General features: G+C 40.4%; 2 protein-coding genes across 3 annotated transcripts; both read left to right on the forward strand.

Annotated features, from left to right (window-relative positions):
• The first annotated feature begins 1310 nt into the window (after positions 1-1310).
• Positions 1311-21909, forward strand: slc44a2 (solute carrier family 44 member 2 (CTL2 blood group)). 2 transcript variants are annotated; one of them, XM_080419748.1, is made up of 22 exons: positions 1311-1466; positions 8174-8222; positions 8805-8878; positions 10087-10171; positions 10336-10420; positions 10564-10683; positions 10848-10908; positions 11402-11528; positions 11798-11881; positions 12448-12560; positions 12838-12969; positions 13688-13787; positions 14250-14342; positions 15021-15105; positions 15366-15628; positions 16244-16338; positions 16709-16812; positions 16901-16974; positions 17156-17226; positions 18337-18425; positions 18581-18665; positions 20831-21909. In XM_080419748.1, the coding sequence occupies exons 1-22, from the start codon at positions 1424-1426 to the stop codon at positions 20938-20940; spliced, it is 2142 nt and encodes a 713-aa protein (XP_080275874.1). In that variant the 5' UTR covers positions 1311-1423; the 3' UTR covers positions 20941-21909. The 2 variants fall into 2 exon arrangements, with proteins under 2 accessions (XP_080275874.1, XP_080275875.1); XM_080419749.1 differs by lacking the exon at positions 1311-1466 and adding an exon at positions 5305-5431.
• LOC308078559 (uncharacterized protein) lies at positions 18672-20824 on the forward strand. Its single transcript, XM_080419765.1, has one exon. The coding sequence runs from the start codon at positions 19045-19047 to the stop codon at positions 19585-19587; it is 543 nt and encodes a 180-aa protein (XP_080275891.1). The 5' UTR covers positions 18672-19044; the 3' UTR covers positions 19588-20824.

Consider the following 21909-nt stretch of genomic DNA (forward strand, 5'->3'; position numbering starts at 1 on the left):
TGTTGTAAAGTGCCACACACACACACACACACACACACACACACACACACACACACACACACACACACACACACACACACACACACACACACACACACACACACACACACACACACACACACACACACACACACACACACACACACACACATATATATATATAATCTACCACCTTCTATTGACAAACATGTTATTAATATTGCTTCTTTTTTTTCTTGGTGTCAAAGGCTGACATTATTTCCTTTCGAAACCTGACGACCACCTGAAACAATTGTGTGGTTCAACGTGATTTATTATTTATCAGGTATATGCAGCACATGACACCTCTGTGTGCAGGAATAGGACAACGTTTTATTGTTAGTTATGTCACACACTGTAGCCTATCTGCTGTTGTTTCCTCTTGTAGCAACTTTTCTCTTCTGCATATTTTGTGTGTGAAATGTGATTATACTATAGCATTTTCATATGGAGTCGTCTGACTTTTCATCCCTCATCTGTTGAGTTTTTGTGCGTAACATACATCGAATACCGTAAATAGTATAAAATATATAATAGATTAATTATTTGGATGATGATGATTATCCAGTTCTCATCCACAAGAGCCCTGATACATGTCTGTCATATATTATATATGACAGTCATGGATAAACTTCAACATAGTGTTTGCACTTTCTCCTTTTTGGCCTGTACATCTACATAGACGTTCAAATTTCAAATATAATTTGCTTACCCCGTGGCCATAGTTGTTACAATTATGTACGCACCCTCAAAAGTACCCATATTGTCCGTATTGTTCAATAAAAAGCATTTTAATCTGATTCGTGGCCATTTTTTACGTAATTTCTCCATACACTTTCAATTACGTGACCCTATTGGTTTGGAGGTGTATAGCACTCTGATACAAAACTCTATGAGTAAATGGCCACCGATGACCGATCGGATTAAAATACTTTTTATGGAACGAACAATACGGAACATACGGGTATTTTTAAAGGACCGTACATAATTGTAACATCCGTGGCCATGGGCAAGGACTTTATATTTGAAATAAGAACGTTTATGTAGATGTATGGGCTAAAAAGGGAGAAAGTGCAAACACCAGGTTGAAGTTCATCCATGACGCTCACCGTCTTGGATCCATATACCGCAAGACCATTACACGCATTCCTTTAAAGTGCCGGTGAATTTGCAATGTTGTGGGCGGCCCCGCCTTTGTGCATTATAATAGGCCAACGCAGATGTCAATTCGGACTTCTTCGTTCTCATTGGCTCCCTCTCTCCACTTTCCCATAGATTGGAACGCTCGTCTGCTTTGGGGACACATCGGGAGCAGTCAGTATTGATGTATTTTCCCCACAACATTTCCATGGTAACTGTCCCGTCCAAGATCATATCAACGATTTGAAGCCAAAGTAGCAAGAGAATGGAAATGGAAGAGAAGACCCCGGACCCGGACCCTAAATATGGTAAGAATACGTTTCATTCACTGGTGTTCTTTTCTTGGTCTTATTTTTCTGAAAACGACTGGAGAAAGAAATGGAAACAATGACTGTGTGTAGTGGATGGATTTATGGGTGTGGACCGCATGGATCCTTCACTGATCAAGTGGCATCCTCACCCAGTCTTCCGTTTGTTGTTTTAATAGTGATTTTAATCTGTAATCTTGGATAATTTGCATACAGATTAGATTGACACATATTTTCATTCGCCAAATGATTAAGATGAGACGGATTCTGCACGGAGACGAATTGTGGTCGTTTGTCTCAGTGTAACCGCCTATAATGCAGCAAACATGTAACAACGGCAAGACGAAGCCGTAACAACCATATCATTGGTCTTTTCTGCAATATTTTGTGTAAATTACGTACATTATAACAGTGAGTGGGCGGCATATGTGGAGCTTGAAGTAGCTCGCATTTCGTCGTCTGTAGACTATTGATTGAGGCCTGTTTACACAGTGCATAATCTTCAATTAGATTTACATGTTCAGATTCAGATTAGCTATTCAGTAAACACATGTTACAGAGAAAGTCTACTCCATTGGTTCTCAAAGTGGGGTCCGGGGACCCCCAGGGGTTCTTGTGGGGGTACCAGGGGGTCCCTAGCAAAATTAGTTAATATTATATAGCTTCACAATCATTTTAACCACTTTAACCATATTGTATACTTTGGCTATTCAAAAAATAGCAGATCTACAAGCTCACTGACGCGCTATAATCATAGCCCGTCAGTGAGCTTGTAGATCTGCTATTTTTTTTTAAATCCCTGGCACAAAATAGTTTTGAGATGGGGGTCCGCAGCTAAAATACATATCATTTTGGGGGTCCTTGACATGAAAAAGTTTGGGAACCACTGGTCTACTCTAGCTAAAATAGCCATATACACTTATCATAGCCATATGTGTTGTGCATCTCCATCTGACAAAAACCCTCCAAAACAACTGTTGATGTAAAGGTTATTTCAAACACACATAGGCTACAAATACCCATTTTGCTCACATCCAAGTTTATACATAGGCTATGCCAAATTCATATTCTGTAACAGCCGTGACATTGTAGCACATTTAGTTTAACACACATGTGTCACTGATGGCTCTTATCTCCCAAGAGGATCCATTGCACTCAGCAGCCCACAGCAGCATCAGTGGGTTGGCTGTGGTCCTGTGTCTGTCTGGGCAGGCCTAGTTGTCATATGAACTGTTGAGTCATGGAGTTTCCTAACTCGTGTTTTTCTTGCCGTAATACTCCACGTCATTGTCATTACATGTTTTGCATTACCACTGAGAGCTCAACCAAAATGTAGACATCAATTTCACTCATGCACCCACCAAGAAAATCAGTGTCACCATCACCAACAATACTAGAGCTCTGCTAGAGTTTTGTTAATATTATTATATCAGACACTCAATATTAGGAAAAGCCAGTCCAGACTCACACTTAATCCAAGCTATGAGCACATCCTTTCTAGTCGTTCTTTGAGGTTCCTTGTGTGGAGTTTGTCCGTGTTAATTTGTCTGTTACCATGTAAACATGATTTTTTACGTCCCTCCCCTCCCCCACAGAAAATGTCCATAAACCCTCCAGAGATCTGTAAAAGGTCTCTGTATAATACAGACAGGCAGAGCTACAACTCTCTCACAATGTATGATTGCAAACATCCAGTTTTAGCCATTTTTCACAAGCCTGCATCTACATTATGGCTAAAGAAAATAAACTAATGTATTATGCAGGAGATTGAGGAGAATGACTCATCGTCAGTGCTACTTTTGTATTAGGGTGAAATTATGCTGTGCTATTATGATTGTACTACATAGTTGATACAATTGGCCTGTCCATTTTTACACTCTCAGTCAGAGTTATATTGGCACTCAAGATTTTCCTCTGTACTAATTTGGTAGGTTCTCCCTGGCTAGGCGTGGCGAGGCTGGGGCAGATTAGAGCCAGGCAGGCTGCAGCTTGCACAGACCTCACAGTGTCTATCCTTGCCCACTCTACCCACTCAACAGACTGAGTCAAGGGGCATCCAGTCAGTTCCAAGCTGGCAGTGGCAAACACTTGGATGCATTACAATTAGTGTGTGCTCTCGCACTTGCGCACACACATGTACACACACGCGTGCACACACACACGTGTGCACACACACACACAGACGCACACACGCACGCACGCACAGACATCCACATTGGCCACAACCCATTAAAGTAGACGGGGAAGGGGACATCTGATAAGTCCTGTGGCCCCATTAGTGGTTCACACACACCAGTCATGACATCATCACTTCCCTTAAAACACACGCACGGGCACACACACACGGGCACACACACACGGACACACACACACACACACACACACACACACACACACACACACACACACACACACACACACACACACACACACACACACACACACACACACACACACACACACACACACACACACACACACACACACACACACACCACACAACAACAGCGAGTCAGTCAGCCAGATATCATAGCCTATTGTCAATAACCGCATGAACCCTATACCTATTCTGGCATGTCATCGAACGTTGACATAAAAATAGCAGATTGACATCAAAATGGCAGATTTGGTGTAGAGGGAAAAAAGGACTGGTTGTTGACTGGATGCACTGGTTAATAGACTAACCAACTAGCCGCATACATCCCTACCCTACCATAGACATCATCTGAAAACCCAGGGCTCTGTTTCTGGTTAGGGTACATGTGTGTACTGTTACTGTATGTAACCAGCTCTTTCCTGTATGGAATGGTGAATGTCTGTCACATGGCAGTAGAGGTGGGCATGTCAACATTGTATCAGCATGTGCTTTCAGAGAACATGTAGGATGGTGTTATCTCACATGCATCGTATAGCTCAGCATGCCGCCTCTTAAGTGTCACTCACGCACACAACAAAATAATCAAGTCATTGTCTTGCAAATGCTGAAGAAAAAAACTTAAACATGTCTTTGTTCATTGTTTTTTTTATCCCTGATGGACTGAGTATGTTTAAACTAAACACTAATTAAATCAATTGTAAATTGAATGTGACAGGCACTTGAAGGTGAGGGATATTGGGTCTAAGAGTAGAATGTTTTGAAAGATTAGAAACAAGAAGTTGCGAATACACTGTGAGAAGTCCCATATCTCTCGATGTACAAAGACTGAGCTAGAGTCTATATTCCTGTTACTTTTTTATAGATACAGTATATTTATGCTGTTATGGCTTATAATGCAATAATGTACTGTTCAGTACAAGTTTTTCTTTTCTCTTTTTGGGGGGAGGGGGGCAATACTACATGGATTGGACATTAGACAGTTGAGTAATGAAGTTGTTGATTGCTACTTAATACGGAAACTGTGAATGAACATAATTTATCAAGATTATTGTGAAATGACTGATGACTGATGATTCTGTCAGATTTAAAGAATGTATAGCTTCAGGCCATGCATTGCTAGCTGAGTACATTTCCCCCACTGATGAGTACACCCGGCTCTACACATTTGTGTGCGAATACAGCCATTTGGTAACAGAGGGTTCAAGAGCCTTATATTTACTGACAAAGAAGCCACCAATCTTTGTATTAAGGCCTCTCTACTCCCAATTCCCCCTCGCAATACTCCTCTGTGTATGTGTATGTGTGTCACAACAACTCCCCTGACAAAATGGCACTGTAGTTGAGAGGAAGAAATTACACCAAACAAAAGGAAGAAAGATAGAAAAAAAGGGGCAGAAGGCGGACTGATACTTGAAGAAGAGTGAATTAGTTTTCAACCAAGAAGAATAAGGAAGTGAAGAACTGAGGGCAAACTATACAGGAAGGAGACATATTAGAGAAAAACGACTGCTCTACACAACACGCTGAGGAACCTCCACATCTGTTCATGAAAGACACTGAGAGAGAAATAACAGTGGCACGATGAAAGGCAAGTCTTTAAGAAGTCTGTAGGTTGGCTGGTTGAACTAGGATGTTGTTGGCCATTTTTGTTTTATTGACATACTGTAGTTAGAACTTGTGATATATATTTAGGTTGCCACAGCATTTCAGATTCTGCGGTAACATCACCTAACCATCAGTGGACATTGTTTATGGTACACTTTCCAGTTATGCCTTCTCCAAAATGTATCTGATGGTGCTTGTTAATCAAAGCGTTATGTTATAACACTGAGGGTGTGTTTGCTGGCTAGGGAGTATGACTCAATGTATCTCTGTGACAGTGGATTATGGGATGTCGACAAGCTACATTAGTGGTCACTTGGCTCAGAACCTCACTGTGCTGCTATAAGATTACAGTCACAGGGAGGACAGTATAAGATGCCGTCTCAGCAAGTGATTTTCATATTGAATTGTGTACATTTAAACAACATGACATACAGTGTGGCATAGTGTTATGGCACCCAAGTCTAGCAGGATGTGAGTCACACCAAGACCATATCATTTACATATTACTCTTCAGTTTCGATTGTGCAATAATAATTTTTCTGTATATCTATATATGTATGTTATCAGTGCTGTAGTCTAGTTTTTTTCAGACGGTATACCATAATTATTCCCTCACGCACGGCAAGTGCACGCACACATATACGCTCACGGTGAATTATTGTGGTTACAAAGGGTATACCATTTTTTCCAAAATGTAGGTTTGAGTATACTGCGTATGTAGCGTATACTGGTAGAACACACCACTGTACGGTATGTTATAGATAAAATGTTGCACACTGTCTTGAGAATTGTGACGCACTGTGTCATGTTTATTGCTTGAAAATCCCTTTCTTTCACTTTGGCGTGTGACACCGTTGTGCGACAAAGTATGGGCTGACTTTGCTCCTCTCCTCTTTGCGAGGTGTTACCATGGTGGCAGGGAATGTTCACCGGGAGCTCTTGGTCACCAGGGAGTCGTTTTGTGGGTTGCTAAGCATGTCAGTCTGATGGGAGAATTCTTTTGTTATGGAAAAGGTCCTTGCTTTTAGAGCTGCAACTATTGATTATATTCTTAGTGATTATTGTATTGATCACTTTTTTGATTAATCAAATGTGTTTTTTAAGTAAAGAAATCAGCACAAAAAAATCTGATTGTTTTTATAATCGACTGAATTGATTTGTCCGGTTAACCACTATTTTAAGCGTTGTGAATTTGTAGATCTGCTATTTGTGCTAATTTAGAAAATCGATGAATGGTTTATTTTAGTAAAATTGATTATTTGTATAATTAATGAACTTGATTAGTTTGATTAACTGTTGTACCCCTACTTGCTTTGTCAATACATGCCCTTATGTAATGTTTCTATTCATACATTACATAAGGGCACATGCACATTTTAATGAAAATGTAGACATAAATTGCACTCATGCACCCAGTGCAATGGCTTGCAATATCAAACACTGTATGTGCAATATCTAATATATTTACAATATCTGTAGTAGGTCTGTAGCCTGTTCAATATAACTGCTATATTTCTAGTATGTGCAATATAGATCAGGAAAAGACAAAACGTATGCCATATCACGATATATCATATCAATACAGTATGTTTCCCAGTCCTTTTCGAGAGACAGTTATATTTTGGATTCTCCAGTGTGGATGTAAGGGACCAGAGTTGGTCGGTTTCTTTTTTCCATAAATATTAGACATTACATTCATTCTGGCCCAAAATAAATGAAGACAATACAGAACTGAACTTGACATCAAGACTGAACTAACCAGAATGAGACATGAGGGGAACCTATAGACCAATTATTTGTTTACTAACATTGAGACTGGACGCACAGGTGATTGCTTCACGCAATCAATTCCCAACCTGTTGTTTTGGGGTGCGCTGGTTTCAGCACACCCCAACCCCCTCTTGTGTGTTGGCTAGTGAGGCGCCTCCTAGCGAGACCTGACAGAATGGGTTTCATTGAGTGCATACTGGTTGCGTGCATAATGGTTCATATCAGTGTGACATCGACTGTTAAGGGGTCTATATAGTGGGTGATCAAACCACTCTTGACACAAAGGGGAAGACAAAAATAACATTTAAACAGACTACAAATAACTACAAACATAATACACTACAGCACTAACTCATATTAAATAAAGAAATGACATACAACTGAAATGACAAAATACATTTCTTCACACGTGTAGTAATACATTCAAACTTTTAATAAATACCTGCTCCTCCCCTTATGCACAGGGGACATGGTGCAGTCCAATTACTAATCAGCTCCTTATAAACACCTGTGAAGCAGCTGGGCCTTACCATGGCCAGCCATCTAAACTTCAACACTCCTCAGAACTAATAACTCAACAAAACAAAATAAATGTATTAAACTTAATAAGTAAAACAATTAAATTACTCCTGATAAAACAACTTGACCCAAACAAAAGAACGTAATGGATGTACCCTCCAGTCAGTAACTTTATCATCAAACTTGCAATAAACAGTATGTCCTTCAACCGGTTGTGTGGAGACCTTTATGCATGTAGTATGTAGATTGCTGAAAATAAATATAAACTAAATTAATAAACCCCAAAAAGACAAGTGTCCACCATGTTTTACCAACTTTGTGTGTCTGCTGGTGTGGCCATCACAGTGGACATACAGTAAGTGTTGGTACTTACACTGGTTGAAATTGTGGCTTACTTTAGAGTGGACAATAACAAAACATGTCTTTTTTTCATTAGGGGAGTCCAGGAAGTTTGACCCTACCTTCAAGGGACCCATTCACAACAGGTAGAGTGTCTCTATTCTCATGTTATCTCTATTCTCATATTATGCCTCCATCCATTCACCTAGGAAAGTATGTTGCCATTGACCATTGTGTTCTCATCTATGTTGTCACCCTGTCAACTTCCCTTCTTGTCTCAATGCAAATAATGTTTCAACAACTATCCTTTAACAACATTAGCTCTGGCATCCCTATTTTGGGCAAATAAAATAATATGTTTTCAAAGGATGCAAGGTCCTTGTCTATAAAAACAGACAAGGATGTAAAATAAGCTGTTTCAAACATTTAAAAAAAACAGATCTACTAGCTCACTACGATTTGTCTTGCCATCATCATTCATTCTTGTTGCAGTCTCCACATTAACCCTGCCATCCATATTTTGGAAGATTTTAAAAAATTGTTAGAAAATGGTCAAATAAAAACATTATGAGCTTATTGATTGGTTATTTTTGTAAATTCAAAATATAAAAATAGTGTTTCAATCACTGCAAGGTACAATATACTGTACTGTACAATATACTGTACTCAACTCTCAAACACAAATGATAAATGTTCTCTCTCTCTCTCTCTATCTTGTGCTTTACCAGGGGTTGCACAGATGTCATCTGCTGTCTTCTCTTCATTATAGCCTTAATAGGCTACTTTGCTGTGGGCATTGTTGGTGAGACTCTACCTCGTTAATGTTTTCTGATACAATACACATAAACCTGTGTTTGCTTATAATCTATATGAATTAAATGTTGAGTGCTTGAATGCTTACCATACACAACCTTTAAAAGGAACCTTGTGATGATTACCCTAAGTTATGATTAATAGTTTTAATTTCTTATATTTATATTTTATCTGCTTTTTCTCCCAATTAAGCCATTCTGTCAATTTCAAGTCCCCTTATACTGTAGTCCCTTGTCGCTGCTGACCCCTACTGGTTGGTCTTAGGGAAGGTGTAGGGCAACACGATACACGCGATGCTGCCAGAATGCTTCTTTTCACCTGACAGTGAAGAGTTTCACTGGGAGGTACAAGTGTGGATGTATACGTTCAGCTCCTCAAGCACCCTGACCATCCTGTATGAGTTACTAGTGCAGTGACAGAGATCACCATCCCTACCAGGCTTGAACACAGCCAATTGTGTTTGTTGCGATGCAGATGCTTCACAAAGGATTCAAACCCCTAGGCGAGGCATAAACTTGACCCATGTACCAATTATTCTTTACCCTCTTTTTCTCCCCAATTTAGTCGTTATGCCAATTGATTCCTCCCCACACACATTTCTGTGTTGTCACTGCTGTTGCATCCTACTGGTTCACCTGCCAGTGAGGAGCCCCCACCGGGAGGACGTAGGGCCTTCGTTCTACTCCTCCCGCCCAACACTCCCCGCTGACAGGTGCCGCCCCAGCCCCTAGGAGTACATGCAATGTATCAGTATCACCCTCCCCACCCGGCTTCCCTCCCCCGAACACGGGCCAATTGTGTTCGCATAGGCGCTCGACAAAGCCGGTTGCACCATGGTGGTTTTTAACCCACAACCTCCGTGGTGGTGGGCAGGGACTTAACCACTGCGCCACCCGAGCGTGGTTTGGCTTTCTATGTTTAACGGGTGCAGAGGGTAGGATTCGAACCCGGGTCCGGGTCGTTGACTCGTTGTTCCTTTGTTCACGATGACCATACTTTCTGTACACTAACTGGCTGAGCCACCAGGCAACCAGATTAATTGGTTTGATATACAAATACTACAGGATCTATCTGTCGATGTGAGCCTTGAGTTTCGTAGAATGAGCCAAAACATGGCGCACAATGTAAACGTGTTTAATACAAAAAGGCACATTTATTTAGTCTCACTCAGAGTGACCTTGTTTGTCTTCCATGTAGCCTGGTCCCAGGGTGACCCTAGAAAGGTCATCTATCCTACAGACAGCAGGGGACAGTTCTGTGGCCAGGAGGGAACACATCTAGAGTAAGTTCTCTCATCTTTATACCCATGGTAAAAAATGGCATGTTTAGAAATCTGATAATTCTATGGGCTATTAGCAGCAATTTAGGCTTTTAGATTGAATCAAGACATACTGTACTTCTGATGCCTCCTATTTAAAAGTGTTCTCTGTCATTCCTACTCAACAGGAAGAAGCACCTGCTGTTCTATTTCAACATCTTGAAGTGTGCCAGTCCCCTGACGCTGCTAGAGTTCCAGTGTCCTACCACACAGGTCAGATATACCCCCTACCTCCACACGGTCTCTCATGCTCAAATATAGCTTTTTAGTTATTTTACTTGTACTTAACATTAGTATTTTGCAAAGCTAAGCTCATGTCACGACGATTCTCATGACGTTTTTTAATTTGCATGCAGTTATGTGTGGAAAGCTGTCCTACCAAGTACCTGACATTGTTGAAAGCGAAATTAAGCACAGCAGAAGACAAGGAGTATTACAAACAATACTGTAAGGAAGGTGTGGACTTCGACAAATTGGTGAGTGACATAAAAATAAATGATGATGGTTTATGTGCTATAATACAGTTATATTTGATGTTCTGGGGTGTGAGACTGTAAAAGGTTCAGTTACAGGATGCCTACACAGTGAAAATCCAGAGTTTTGCTGTGTACAATTCTTCCTGATGTGCGGTGTATTTCAGAGTGCTACTGAGATCCTTAGAGATGGCCTCTGCCCCGCCATGCTCATGCCCAGTAAAGCCTGTGAGTAAATTCCATGTCACCTGCATATCGTCACTGTCGGGCATAACACTTGTACGTCTGTATTTCAACTTTTTATGTTTTCGGGAAAAATCAATGGCCTACTTCATTGTGCAAGAGTGTCGGCAAAAGTAATGAAAATAGCCAATCTACAAGCCCGCAATGTGAGCTTGTAGATTGGCTATTTTAGCTTTAGTTTTTTTTACATTTTGAAAGTGAATGTGGTTAGGTCTATCTGTGGGATTTATAAATATATAACCAATGAAAAGTATAAATAAGAGCTTGTGACTAACTAATAATTACATTGGATTCATTGGAAGGTAATTTTTTCCATTTCCTGAAATGTTAAAAAACAGTTTTGGGCATACATGCTTTATGCCCGATAGCATTGATATTCACTCAGTTTCCACTCATACTGTATCACAAGCTGCTACTGTGTACAGGTATATAGATAGTGCTATTACTTATCTGTGAAATGTCCGTCTTGCCTCCCCAGTCACACGTCGCTGCCTCCCTGCCTTGGGAACATTGGTGGGCGGGGTGGTGGTGGTGGGTAACGAGACCATGTTCAATGATGATCAGGGGAAGAATGTCACCGCCACAGATCTGCTAGACGCATCAAAGTGAGTAGTTTTTACTCTGTGACAAGGTATCTGTTTTAGAACACTATTTACAACCAAATAGGTTGTAAATATTCTATATTTATTGCCCTCTAGAATAAGTGGTTCTCAAACTAACAACCCCGAAAATTTATATTGATTTGGCTGCGGACAACCATCTTTGAGAACCACTGTTTTAGATTAACCTTGAAATTAACCATAACCTACCATCAACATCTCTTATATCTTCAGAAGTTGGAAGTGGGAAATACTTTTATTATTTTCCTTCACAGGAAGTCCAATGTGGTTGTCGAAGCTCGCCAAGTGGCCATGAGGATCTTTGAAGACTACACTCAGTCTTGGCATTGGATTTTGCTGTGAGTCTCTTCATTCTTTGGTCATTAAAGTACAAGTATTGGTGGACTGGCATGTTTAGCCCCTTGATTACCACTGTATTTAACATTACTGCCGACCATTTTCCAAACCATACCTTGGTTTGTTTGATTTCCGAGGAAGCCACTGGATTCTGTTAATTCCTGTACAGTATGAAAATCTACTTGCAAAGACTTGAAACTTGCTTGAAGTAAAATTAATTCAACACTAAATATCATTGCACTGTTAAACATTTTAATTTCTTTATTTGGACTTTTGATTCTACTGACGCAACAGGAAGTTTAGATTAACCACTTCTGTCTCGGGAAAATGATAGCCATAATGCAATGTAAAGTTAACCACTTACGCCCCATATACTGTATACTTTGTTGTGCGACGAATAGTGATAATAGCCGATCTACAAGCTAACAAGGTTTATTGGGCTATTTATGAAAATGTAAACATTTTATTTAAGTTTTTGATGAATATATATATGTTTTGCCATAATGACATGCCAAAACACGGTTGAAAGTGGTTAAAAGCCCTGTGTGTTTGTGTCCACTCTCCACAGTGGTCTGCTCATAGCCATGATAGTCAGCCTGATCTTCATTGTCCTGCTGCGGTACTTGGCCGGTATCATGGTTTGGGTGATGATTGTATCGGTCATTCTCGTCATTGGTTATGGTAAGTCTCATATATGTCTAGGTATGTATTTAAAAATGACATTATTTTCTCTTTAGTGCTCCAAAATAACATACAATGTATAATTTTTGTTTAGACTGTTCTTCCCTCCAAAAGTCAGTGAAATTTCAGTATTTTTTTTAAAAACTTGGACATCATTGTGTGTGTGTGTGTGTGTGTGTGTGTGTGTGTGTGTGTGTGTGTGTGTGTGTGTGTGTGTGTGTGTGTGTGTGTGTGTGTGTGTGTGTGTGTGTGTGCGCACGTGTGCTGTATATGTAAGGTATTTTCCACTGCCTCATGGAATATAGAAGTCTGAGGGGAGAACCTGGATCTGACGTTACCATCCGTGACCTGGGCGTGCAGACGGACTTCTCTGTCTACCTGCAGATCAAGCAGACCTGGCTGGCCTTCAGTAAGCACTAGCATTCTGTCAATCTATAACAAGTGTTTTTTGGGGTTTTTTTTAAAAGATATTTTTGGGGGCTTTTCTGCCTTTATTGATAGTATATAGTAGAGAATGACAGGAAACAGGGAGTGACACGCAGCAAATGTAGTTGGGAACAGGATTTGAACCTGTGACATGCTGTCAGGCTGCAATAGAGCCTACATGTGGTATGCACCTGGACCGGCGCTAGGCCAGCGGGTGCCCCTATACTGAGTGGTTTAATGGACATGCAAGCACACACATATACTATACAGTACCCAGTAAAATCCTGAGTGTTCATTTAACTCTTATTTGTGTACAAACGTAATCAAATGGAACCGTAATGGTCCATTTGGTTACATTTGTGCACTCTCTGAGTTACAACATGGATAAATTAACACAGGATTTTAATATGTGTACATTCATTCACTCAAACTAAGACACGTGCACGTTCGTACACATGCAGGCATGTGCATCTTGCACTTGTAAATCGCTCGGGATAAGACTGTCTGCTAAATGCCTACATTGTAATTGTGAATTGTACCATGCGACTCTATGAATATGCCCATGCATTACTATTGTAAGTTCATGCCACATTGTGTCTAAAAACCTCAACTATTCCTTCAACATGCCTTTGGGTGGGGGAAGACAGAAGTTTACATCACTGTCCTTTTTGCAATAATGTTGTTTTCTTCTTTTTGCCCAGTGATCATCTTGGCGATTGTAGAAGTGGTGATCATCCTGCTGCTCATCTTCCTCAGGAAGAGAATCCTCATTGCTATCGCCCTCATCAAGGAAGCCAGCAGGTCAGTCTCATACAACTCTTTACTACTACGTAACTGTAGTTGTCGTGCCATCGACATTCAGTCTTGTTGCAGTTTCCTTAACTGTGCATTAACCCTGGCGTATTTATTTTGAACATAATTTCTAAAATGTTAAAAATAAAATAAATTCTTGATTATTTTTCTTCAAAAATAGCCCATATATAAGCTCATAGATTGGCTATTTTCGCTACTTGTTGTACAACAAAATATATAGGGCTTAAGTGGTTAACAGTTAACAGTTGCGTCTAAGTGGCCAAGCTAGGAGATAGTTTAACCTTTTTTTTTTTTTTTTTTTTTTTTGTAACAAAAGAGGCAAGCATCCTTTTGTCATTTCACCCAAAAGGAGCACATAGCCTTGTTTATTTTGAATATTTATTTATTTTGATCCACTTTGACAAAACACCAAGTATCATCTGTTGTGCTGTTGATTTCTGTCTCTTGTAGAGCTGTTGGGAATGTGATGTCATCGTTGTTCTACCCACTGCTGACGTTTGCCCTCCTGGCTCTGGTGATCGCCTATTGGGCCATCACTGCAGTGTATCCTTCTATTGTTGCCCTCCCAATGAAAAGAGAGGAGTGGGATTCTTTAATGGTCCTTATAACATTGTAATATAATGAATATCAGTGTAGTCTACATACTATACAAACAGGGCTGGGACAATAACAGCATTACCACAATACTGCGGTTTTGTAAGCTTACCGAGTCATTCTAGAGAAACTGGCTGCCTATAGAGCAGCCAGTTGACCTAGTTTCTAAGCCAAATGTTACATTGGTTTGGTTAGAAAAACAAACAACGCACATCCTCCGCTCCTTGGTGCTGAGCCAAACTGTAAGAACAGAAATATAAGAACAAAGCGGGGCTCGCAACTCACTTGTTGAATGCTCCAAAGGTTTTTTATTTATTCGTGACAAACAGCAGATACACAACGTTTCGAACCTTCCGGTCTTTTTCAAGTATATTGGTTTGGTTAACCACCGAAATGCAGTAATGCAACTTCCTTACCGCCACAGCCCTATGTGCAAAGCTATTGGTGGATGCTTAAATCTAAACTACATTGAAGTGCAAACAGTGTTTAACTTTTTAGCACAAGGTGGCCCAAGAGAGAATCAATACCCTAACTTCGATATTGTTAATGCCCAGCTCTACCCATTGAGTTATGCAGGACAACAGTATCCTCTACTGAGATCAAAACCTCCTTGACCCGTGTGAACAGCTTCTTGTCCACCTCTAATGAGCAGGTGTACAAAGTGTTCAACACCTCTGAGTGTGAATACTCAAGAGACACCTGCGATCCCAAGGTATGCCACTAAATGTCACGTTTGACCATTGACAATTTTGCACTTAGCATAACAAGTCATTATTGATATTAGCATGTGTGGCTTTGCAATTTTACTAGCCGGACAGAAAAAAAACATCTGCTATCGTTTGATTTATTTTTGGGGCACAAATAGCAACATTTATTTTTTAAATATTTGCATACTTTCACAGTGTACTATACTCAACATCATTAATATTGTTCTACTCTACTGCCGTCTACCCCCTGTCTTTCCCCTTTCAGACATTCAACACCTCCAACATTTCAGCCCAGTGTTCTGATGCAGAGTGCCTGTTTGCCTTTTATGGCGGTGAGACACTCTACCACAAATACCTCATCCTGTTCCAGTTCTATAATGTCTTCCTCTTCTTCTGGGTTGCCAACTTTGTAACGGCACTGGGTCAGGTGACCCTGGCAGGGGCCTTTGCCTCCTACTACTGGGCTTTCAAGAAGCCTGACGACATGCCTGCTTATCCCATCTTCTCCTCCCTGGGAAGGGCTCTCAGGTAGGCTGTGTGTGTGTGTGTGTGTGTGTGTGTGTGTGTGTGTGTGTGTGTGTGTGTGTGTGTGTGTGTGTGTGTGTGTGTGTGTGTGTGTGTGTGTGTGTGTGTGTGTGTGTGTGTGTGTGTGTGTGTGTGTGTGTGTGTGTGTGTGTGTGTGTGTGTGTGTGCGTGCGTGCGTGCGTGCGTGCGTGTGTGCGCGCGTGTGTGTGTGTACTTTTATTACTATACTTCCATATGTTCCCCCAAGTATAGTTGAATTTAAGAAACAGATGTGAGAATTATTTTCCTCGTCCTCACAAGACAAAGGGTTGTTTTATGGTGAAAACGATTTTTTGAATTAAGCTTAAAATTAGGAAAAGATTCAGACTGAGGTGAGGGTTAAGATTAGATATTTAGAGTCTGGATTTTTTCATGCTAATTTTATCACACATATGACATGTATGTATTAATGGTCAATACGTGTATTATGAGGAACAATTTTTCGGTAGTCAGGTCAATTGCCAGACATTAATCAGCAGTCCTATTTCTCATGCATATAAAAATAGGACTGCTCTGATTTTCTTGTAACTTTGTCTTAAACTGTTATTTTTCTTCCTCCTGCATCCTCTTGCCTTCCAGATATCACACAGGCTCTCTGGCTTTCGGCTCTCTCATTCTGTCTCTGGTACAGGTGATCAGGGTCATCTTAGAATACCTGGATCACAAGTTGAAAGGTAAGCTGGCAGAACTTTCTCAAGCGACTCATTGACACTGCGGGGTTAGGATAAGATAAGATAAAATAAGACACTGTGTAAAGTGTCAACAGACCTTCAGCAGTGAATATCTGGAGCAATATCAATTGTGAGCTTGTATTGTTTTCGGCAGAGATGTGGTGTAGCACACCAAAAGCACACCAAGTACAGTGCCAATTCAGGTCAGTTTTACTAATATAGAGGGTCTCAGTGGCTAATCCAGAAGAACAGGGAGTGTTGAGAGTGCTGTCACTCCAGGGTTAATTGACTGCATAGATTTGTGGTGTGATTGATTGTGTTCAATAATACATGGTCACACAATGCATTATTGTTGCTTTTACCTCTTGCCCAGGTGCTCAGAACAAGTGTGCCAAGTTCCTGCTGAGTTGCTTAAAGTGCTGCTTCTGGTGCCTGGAGAAGTGTATCAAGTTCCTCAACAGAAATGCATACATCATGGTGAGGTTTTGGACTTTTGTACTAATTTCAGGTCTGACAAAAAGCGAAGTTTCTATTTGTAAAATGACATAAAATTCTTTCTCTCTAGGTTGCCATCTATGGCAAAAGCTTCTGTACCTCAGCTCGAGACGCCTTCTTCCTTCTCATGAGGAACATTGTCAGGTAGGGATTTCTACTCCTTTGCAAAAGGAGCTATCATCTTCAAGCTTTGGTTTAAATTAATATGAATTAATCCTTAACATGAAATTTAATCAGAATGTATTTCCTTGTATTGTTTCCACTTTATTTTACATGTTCTACTCTAATCTGTTTTACTCTCATTTGAATTTAATCTTGTATACAGGGTGGCTGTTTTAGACAAAGTGACTGACTTTCTACTGTTCCTTGGAAAGCTCCTCATTGTTGGAATCGTGGGTAAGGAAATACTTACTGTAGTCTGAAAAATAATGGTATTTGTCTTTATGTCAAAGCCATGTAGGACAGGGGTGTTCACATTGTGAACCAGTGACCACCCCCCTGACTAAGAACCAACCTTGGGACCACTGTTTAGTGGGGATATGAGCTAAGATTAGTGCTTTGGTAACTATGCATGCGTCCCATATCTATACATAGAACTGTTTCTCAACCAATGGTCCACAGACTCCTAGTGGTCCATGGCATAATTTGGCCTGTAGGTGGTCCATGGGAAAATGTTTTGAAATGTAAATACATTAATAAAATACCTTTGTTAAATGTATTAAAATATTTTTAAATTATATCATAAAGTCCATCAAATGTAAGAAAATATTTGAATGAATAGGCATGGTGTGGGAGAAAAAAACTTGAAATTAGATAATGACTGTTAAGGGCTTGACTTAATTAATTTGTTGCATGATACTATGTGCAACAGATTATATCAATCCCAGGCATTATTTAACTGAAATATGTGAGTGGTCCAGAGCAAAAAAAAAGGTTGAGAACCACTGATCTAGTCCTATCCCACAGTTACCCTTATTCCGTTCTCTTACTTTATCCAACCTTCCACTCAGGTTAACAGATAAACTGAACTTATGTATGAGTGAGCAGACAATTGCAATTACATGGGCACATTTCCTAATAACGATGACTAAATCAATCAATCTGGTACACTTCCAACTCCCTTTTCTGTGGAATTTCTTCACCTCCGACTTCCCAGTAACTGACAACATTGACATGTCATCATAGGTCACCAGGTAATTTCGTGCAATGTTAATGCAATGTTTCCTACATTACTAAATGCGTGGTCAGGGACCACATGCAATACCTTCACGGACCACCTGTTGAAAACCCCTGATGTAGGAGATCTACCTTATTATGAGGAACTTTAGAATTCTTGGTATTTCTAATTCAACAATTAAGCCTCTACCACTTCACACCCTAGCACTTCACTCTCCCTGTAACCCTTCCTGCCATGTCTCAGTTGATGCGAGCGAATGACCAAGATATGGCTACCATGCACACACTGGATAAGAGAAAAATGCCTAAATTGTAATTGTTTCGATGCAGGTGTCTTCTCTTTCTTCTTCTTCTCTGGAAGGATTAAAGCTGTAGAAGATGCCGCTCCATCTCTCAACTACTACTGGGTGCCCATATTGGTGAGAGCCTTCTCTTTTGGTTCAAGACTATGGAGATTTAGCCATAGACAACCAGAGAACAAGATGCATCTCATTGGAACGTGATTCCATCTCTTGTGTAAAACAGAGCAGCAATTTTCTTCTAATGTAACACTGGGATTCTTGTGTGATTCTAGACGGTTGTGGTGGGATCGTACCTCATCGCTCATGGGTTCTTCAGTGTGTATGCCATGTGTGTGGACACACTCTTCCTCTGCTTCTGTAAGTAACTCTTCATAGTCATTGATTGATTGTTTAAAGTAATTGGAGAACAACTAGTGTTTTAGTGTGAAATCCCCTCCGCAGATGGATCTTTATATCACCTTTGTGCTTTTTAATCACTGATGCAACTGTCTGACCTGCTGGTCTCCTTTTGTTCCTGACATGTTTCTGACTGCTCTTCTCTTTGTCTTATCTCTCCCTTTCCATGTGATCACATTTTTACCTTTATTTCCACACCTTTTTTCCTCTTTATTTTCCATTTTCCTCCACATCGTTTTGTTCTGTTCTGAATTTTTGCGTTGACTCAATCAATCAATACACTGACACTCGCACACACACGCATACACACACACACACACACACACACACACACACGTGCATGCATCGCATTGCATACACACACACACACACTCAAAAAGGTGAGGACCTGGAGAGAAACGATGGCTCCGCTGAAAGGCCTTACTTCATGTCGCCCGAGCTCCACGAGATCCTCTCTAAAGCCAATGGGGGGGATGAGGAGGACGGTGCCGTGCAGGCGGAGGCCGCGCCGCAGGTAGACGCGGAAAGAGCAGAGGAAGAGACCCCTCTCCAGCAACAAGACGGCGAGATCCAGCTGCAAGCGCAGGCAGTCCTCAAGCAGGACAACGAGGAGGAGCAACCTCTGAAGTCCAGTGCCGAAACGAACGGACCTCAGGAGGAGAAGAGCCAGGGGAAGCAAGAGGAGGTCATTCTAGTGGAAGACCCCAACAAACGGGATGACCCAGAGATCACGCAGCCCGTGGAGGAGGAGTCAAAGGAGGAGGCTAAGCCGGAGGAGCAGGATCCTCCACCAGGAGAATCTGGAAAAGAAGAGACAGATGAGAAGAAAGACGAGAAGTTGGAAGTTAAAGAAGAGGATCCTCCCACTGCACCGCAAGAGTAGGCTAATGGGAAAAACGTCTCAACATTATGTGCTGAGGGGAACAGCTGTACCCAACCAACGATGTGATATGGACCCGTTGAGTGTAGGCTATACAACCAGCTACAATACATATCACCTTGCTATGCCCAATGGATTGGCCTCAGTGCGTGTTCATTTCAGAGATGGCTGTCGTGGTGTGATTGTTCGAGGCAAGTCAAAATCCCAGTGCATCTCTGTAGCTTGAAAAATATTGTTCTGTCATGTTGGTCTTTAGACAGTGTTGGCTTTTATATTGTGAGGACCTGTAGAATATCGTAAAGTGCTGAATCTGTGCCTGACAACTATCATTAATCTTAAACCTGTCAATGAATGCACTACAGAACCATGATATACCATGTTTACACTCTAAGCAACACATTTCAATCCACGGTGAATCTCTTTCACTGTTTACCGTAATGCCAGCTGATGCCAAAAGGTTACCAACATGTTTGATATACAGTACTTTATAAATATTAGATATTGTATAATATTGCTCTGCACCTGAAATGTATTTACTTATTTACGTAGCTTCAGTCTTGTAGAGACCCCAGCCAAAGATGACTTGCTTGGCTGGGATTCCCCGTATTGTATTGCCACCTACTTGCCTTGGTATTTCAGACTGGTATAAGTGCTGTGATTGTGTTGCCATGATGCAACCATCCTGACCTCTTAAGACTCTGCAAACCCTGCAATTGTTTACCGACCCTACTTGCCTTGGCATCTCTTTCTCTGTTGTTTTCTCTCCTTTGTCTCTCTCTCTGTCTCAGACAGTGCTGCATGGTGTGAACATTGCCTACTAACTTCTCTGCTATTAACATCTTATATGTTGGGATGCTTTTGTACAGTTTTGTTGTTCGTCAACATTGTGAGCGTTGTAAGTAGATTTTCCACTGACACTAGATGACATTCCATATTTATTGGTTGTAGTTCTTGATTAAAGGTACTTGTATTAATCACAATAGTTCTGTTATGTGTAAAAACGGATGAACGTCTTGATATTTGGCATTTGGATGGAGGCAACAGGTGAGTTCAGATATCCAATTTAGCTTCTTTAATGGAGACTTATATTTTTATTTCCTAATGTCATAGAAAACTAATTTGACTTTAGATAGAAACTGATAAATACAAGCGAAGGAGAGTTGATTATAACGAATAAAGTTACTTAGTGGTTGAGTCCTAAGAACTCTGTTCAGTCTCCTTTCTCATTGGTTTCTGTCTGTCACAGTGGAAGACTTGGAGCGCAATGACGGATCAGCAGAGAGGCCATACTTCATGTCCCAGAATCTGCTCACCTTACTGAAGAAGTCCAATGAACAGGCAAAAACTGTGGAATAAGTCTTACAACATAAAATCCCATTGTTAATTCACCTCCGAAGAGTGATTACGGGTCAGTTTAGTTCCATTTCTATACTCTTCTGAGTTAAATTAACAAAGGATTTTACTGTGTACCTGAGAGTGTATGCCTGTTTGTTTGTATGTGTGTGCGTGTACGTGCATTTGAATGTGACCAAAAACAGAACAAAGTAAGGGGTTTTGTAATCCTAATCACCAAAGAGAAGTGCCATGTTTTGGATGATGTCTGTGCCTTAATATTGGTGATGATGCAGATGACAGAGTTCATCTGTCTCACAATATGTTGTTATGCTAACAGCTACTGTCATTGGGATTGTTTTGTTTCCAGGACGTCATTGTTGGTTGTTTTATTTAAGCTTATGGCCTACACACTTTACGCCTGAGGAGATTTTTTATCATAGAAAGCAATACGGGAGCTTATGCCTGTTTGCCTTTTATGAGCTTATGAATGTTAGAGAAGTAATAATGAATTTAAGCATCAATATGTTGCATAAATTCCTTGACCTAGGCTGTTTTGCTTCAATATGGATTTGTTCGTTTTTTTGTGCGGTTCTTTTTTTTACTCAGCCATGCAAGTGTTGTTTTCAACTCCGTAATGCAGCCTATAATTCCAGGCTTTGAAGGGTCCATAATTCTTCAATAATACCAGTATTAGGGGAAATGTATGTTAATACTTTTTTGATGTTATTAAGCATATTGCATATTGCACTGTTAGAAATGACAATTTGTTAGAAGTTACAATATTATAAGTCGAACAAACTAATCGCATAGAAGAAACATGTCTTGACCAATTGTTTTTTTTACTTTGCCTCAAATGCAGTTCAATTTAATTAAGTTCATTTTATAAGTTGGTGTACATACTTTTCCATTGTGTGCAAAATGTTCAATGTAAATTTTGGTACAGTAAACTGAATTGAATTCTAAAATCAAATAAAATTAAATGAGCAGAAA

The sequence above is a fragment of the Gymnoscopelus braueri genome (genome assembly GCF_963280865.1).
Source record: "Gymnoscopelus braueri genome assembly, chromosome: 2".
Lineage (NCBI taxonomy): Eukaryota > Metazoa > Chordata > Actinopteri > Myctophiformes > Myctophidae > Gymnoscopelus > Gymnoscopelus braueri.

Bases quoted from the DNA above. Each gene is read 5' to 3' on its own strand.
- slc44a2 (XM_080419748.1), top strand. From the start codon at position 1,424: ATGGAAATGGAAGAGAAGACCCCGGACCCGGACCCTAAATATG. The intron at 8,223-8,804 runs GTAGAGTGTCTC...GTGCTTTACCAG, and splicing joins AAGGGACCCATTCACAACAG to GGGTTGCACAGATGTCATCT. The intron at 11,882-12,447 runs GTGAGTCTCTTC...CACTCTCCACAG, and splicing joins TCTTGGCATTGGATTTTGCT to TGGTCTGCTCATAGCCATGA.
- LOC308078559 (XM_080419765.1), top strand. From the start codon at position 19,045: ATGCATCGCATTGCATACACACACACACACACTCAAAAAGGTGAGGAC.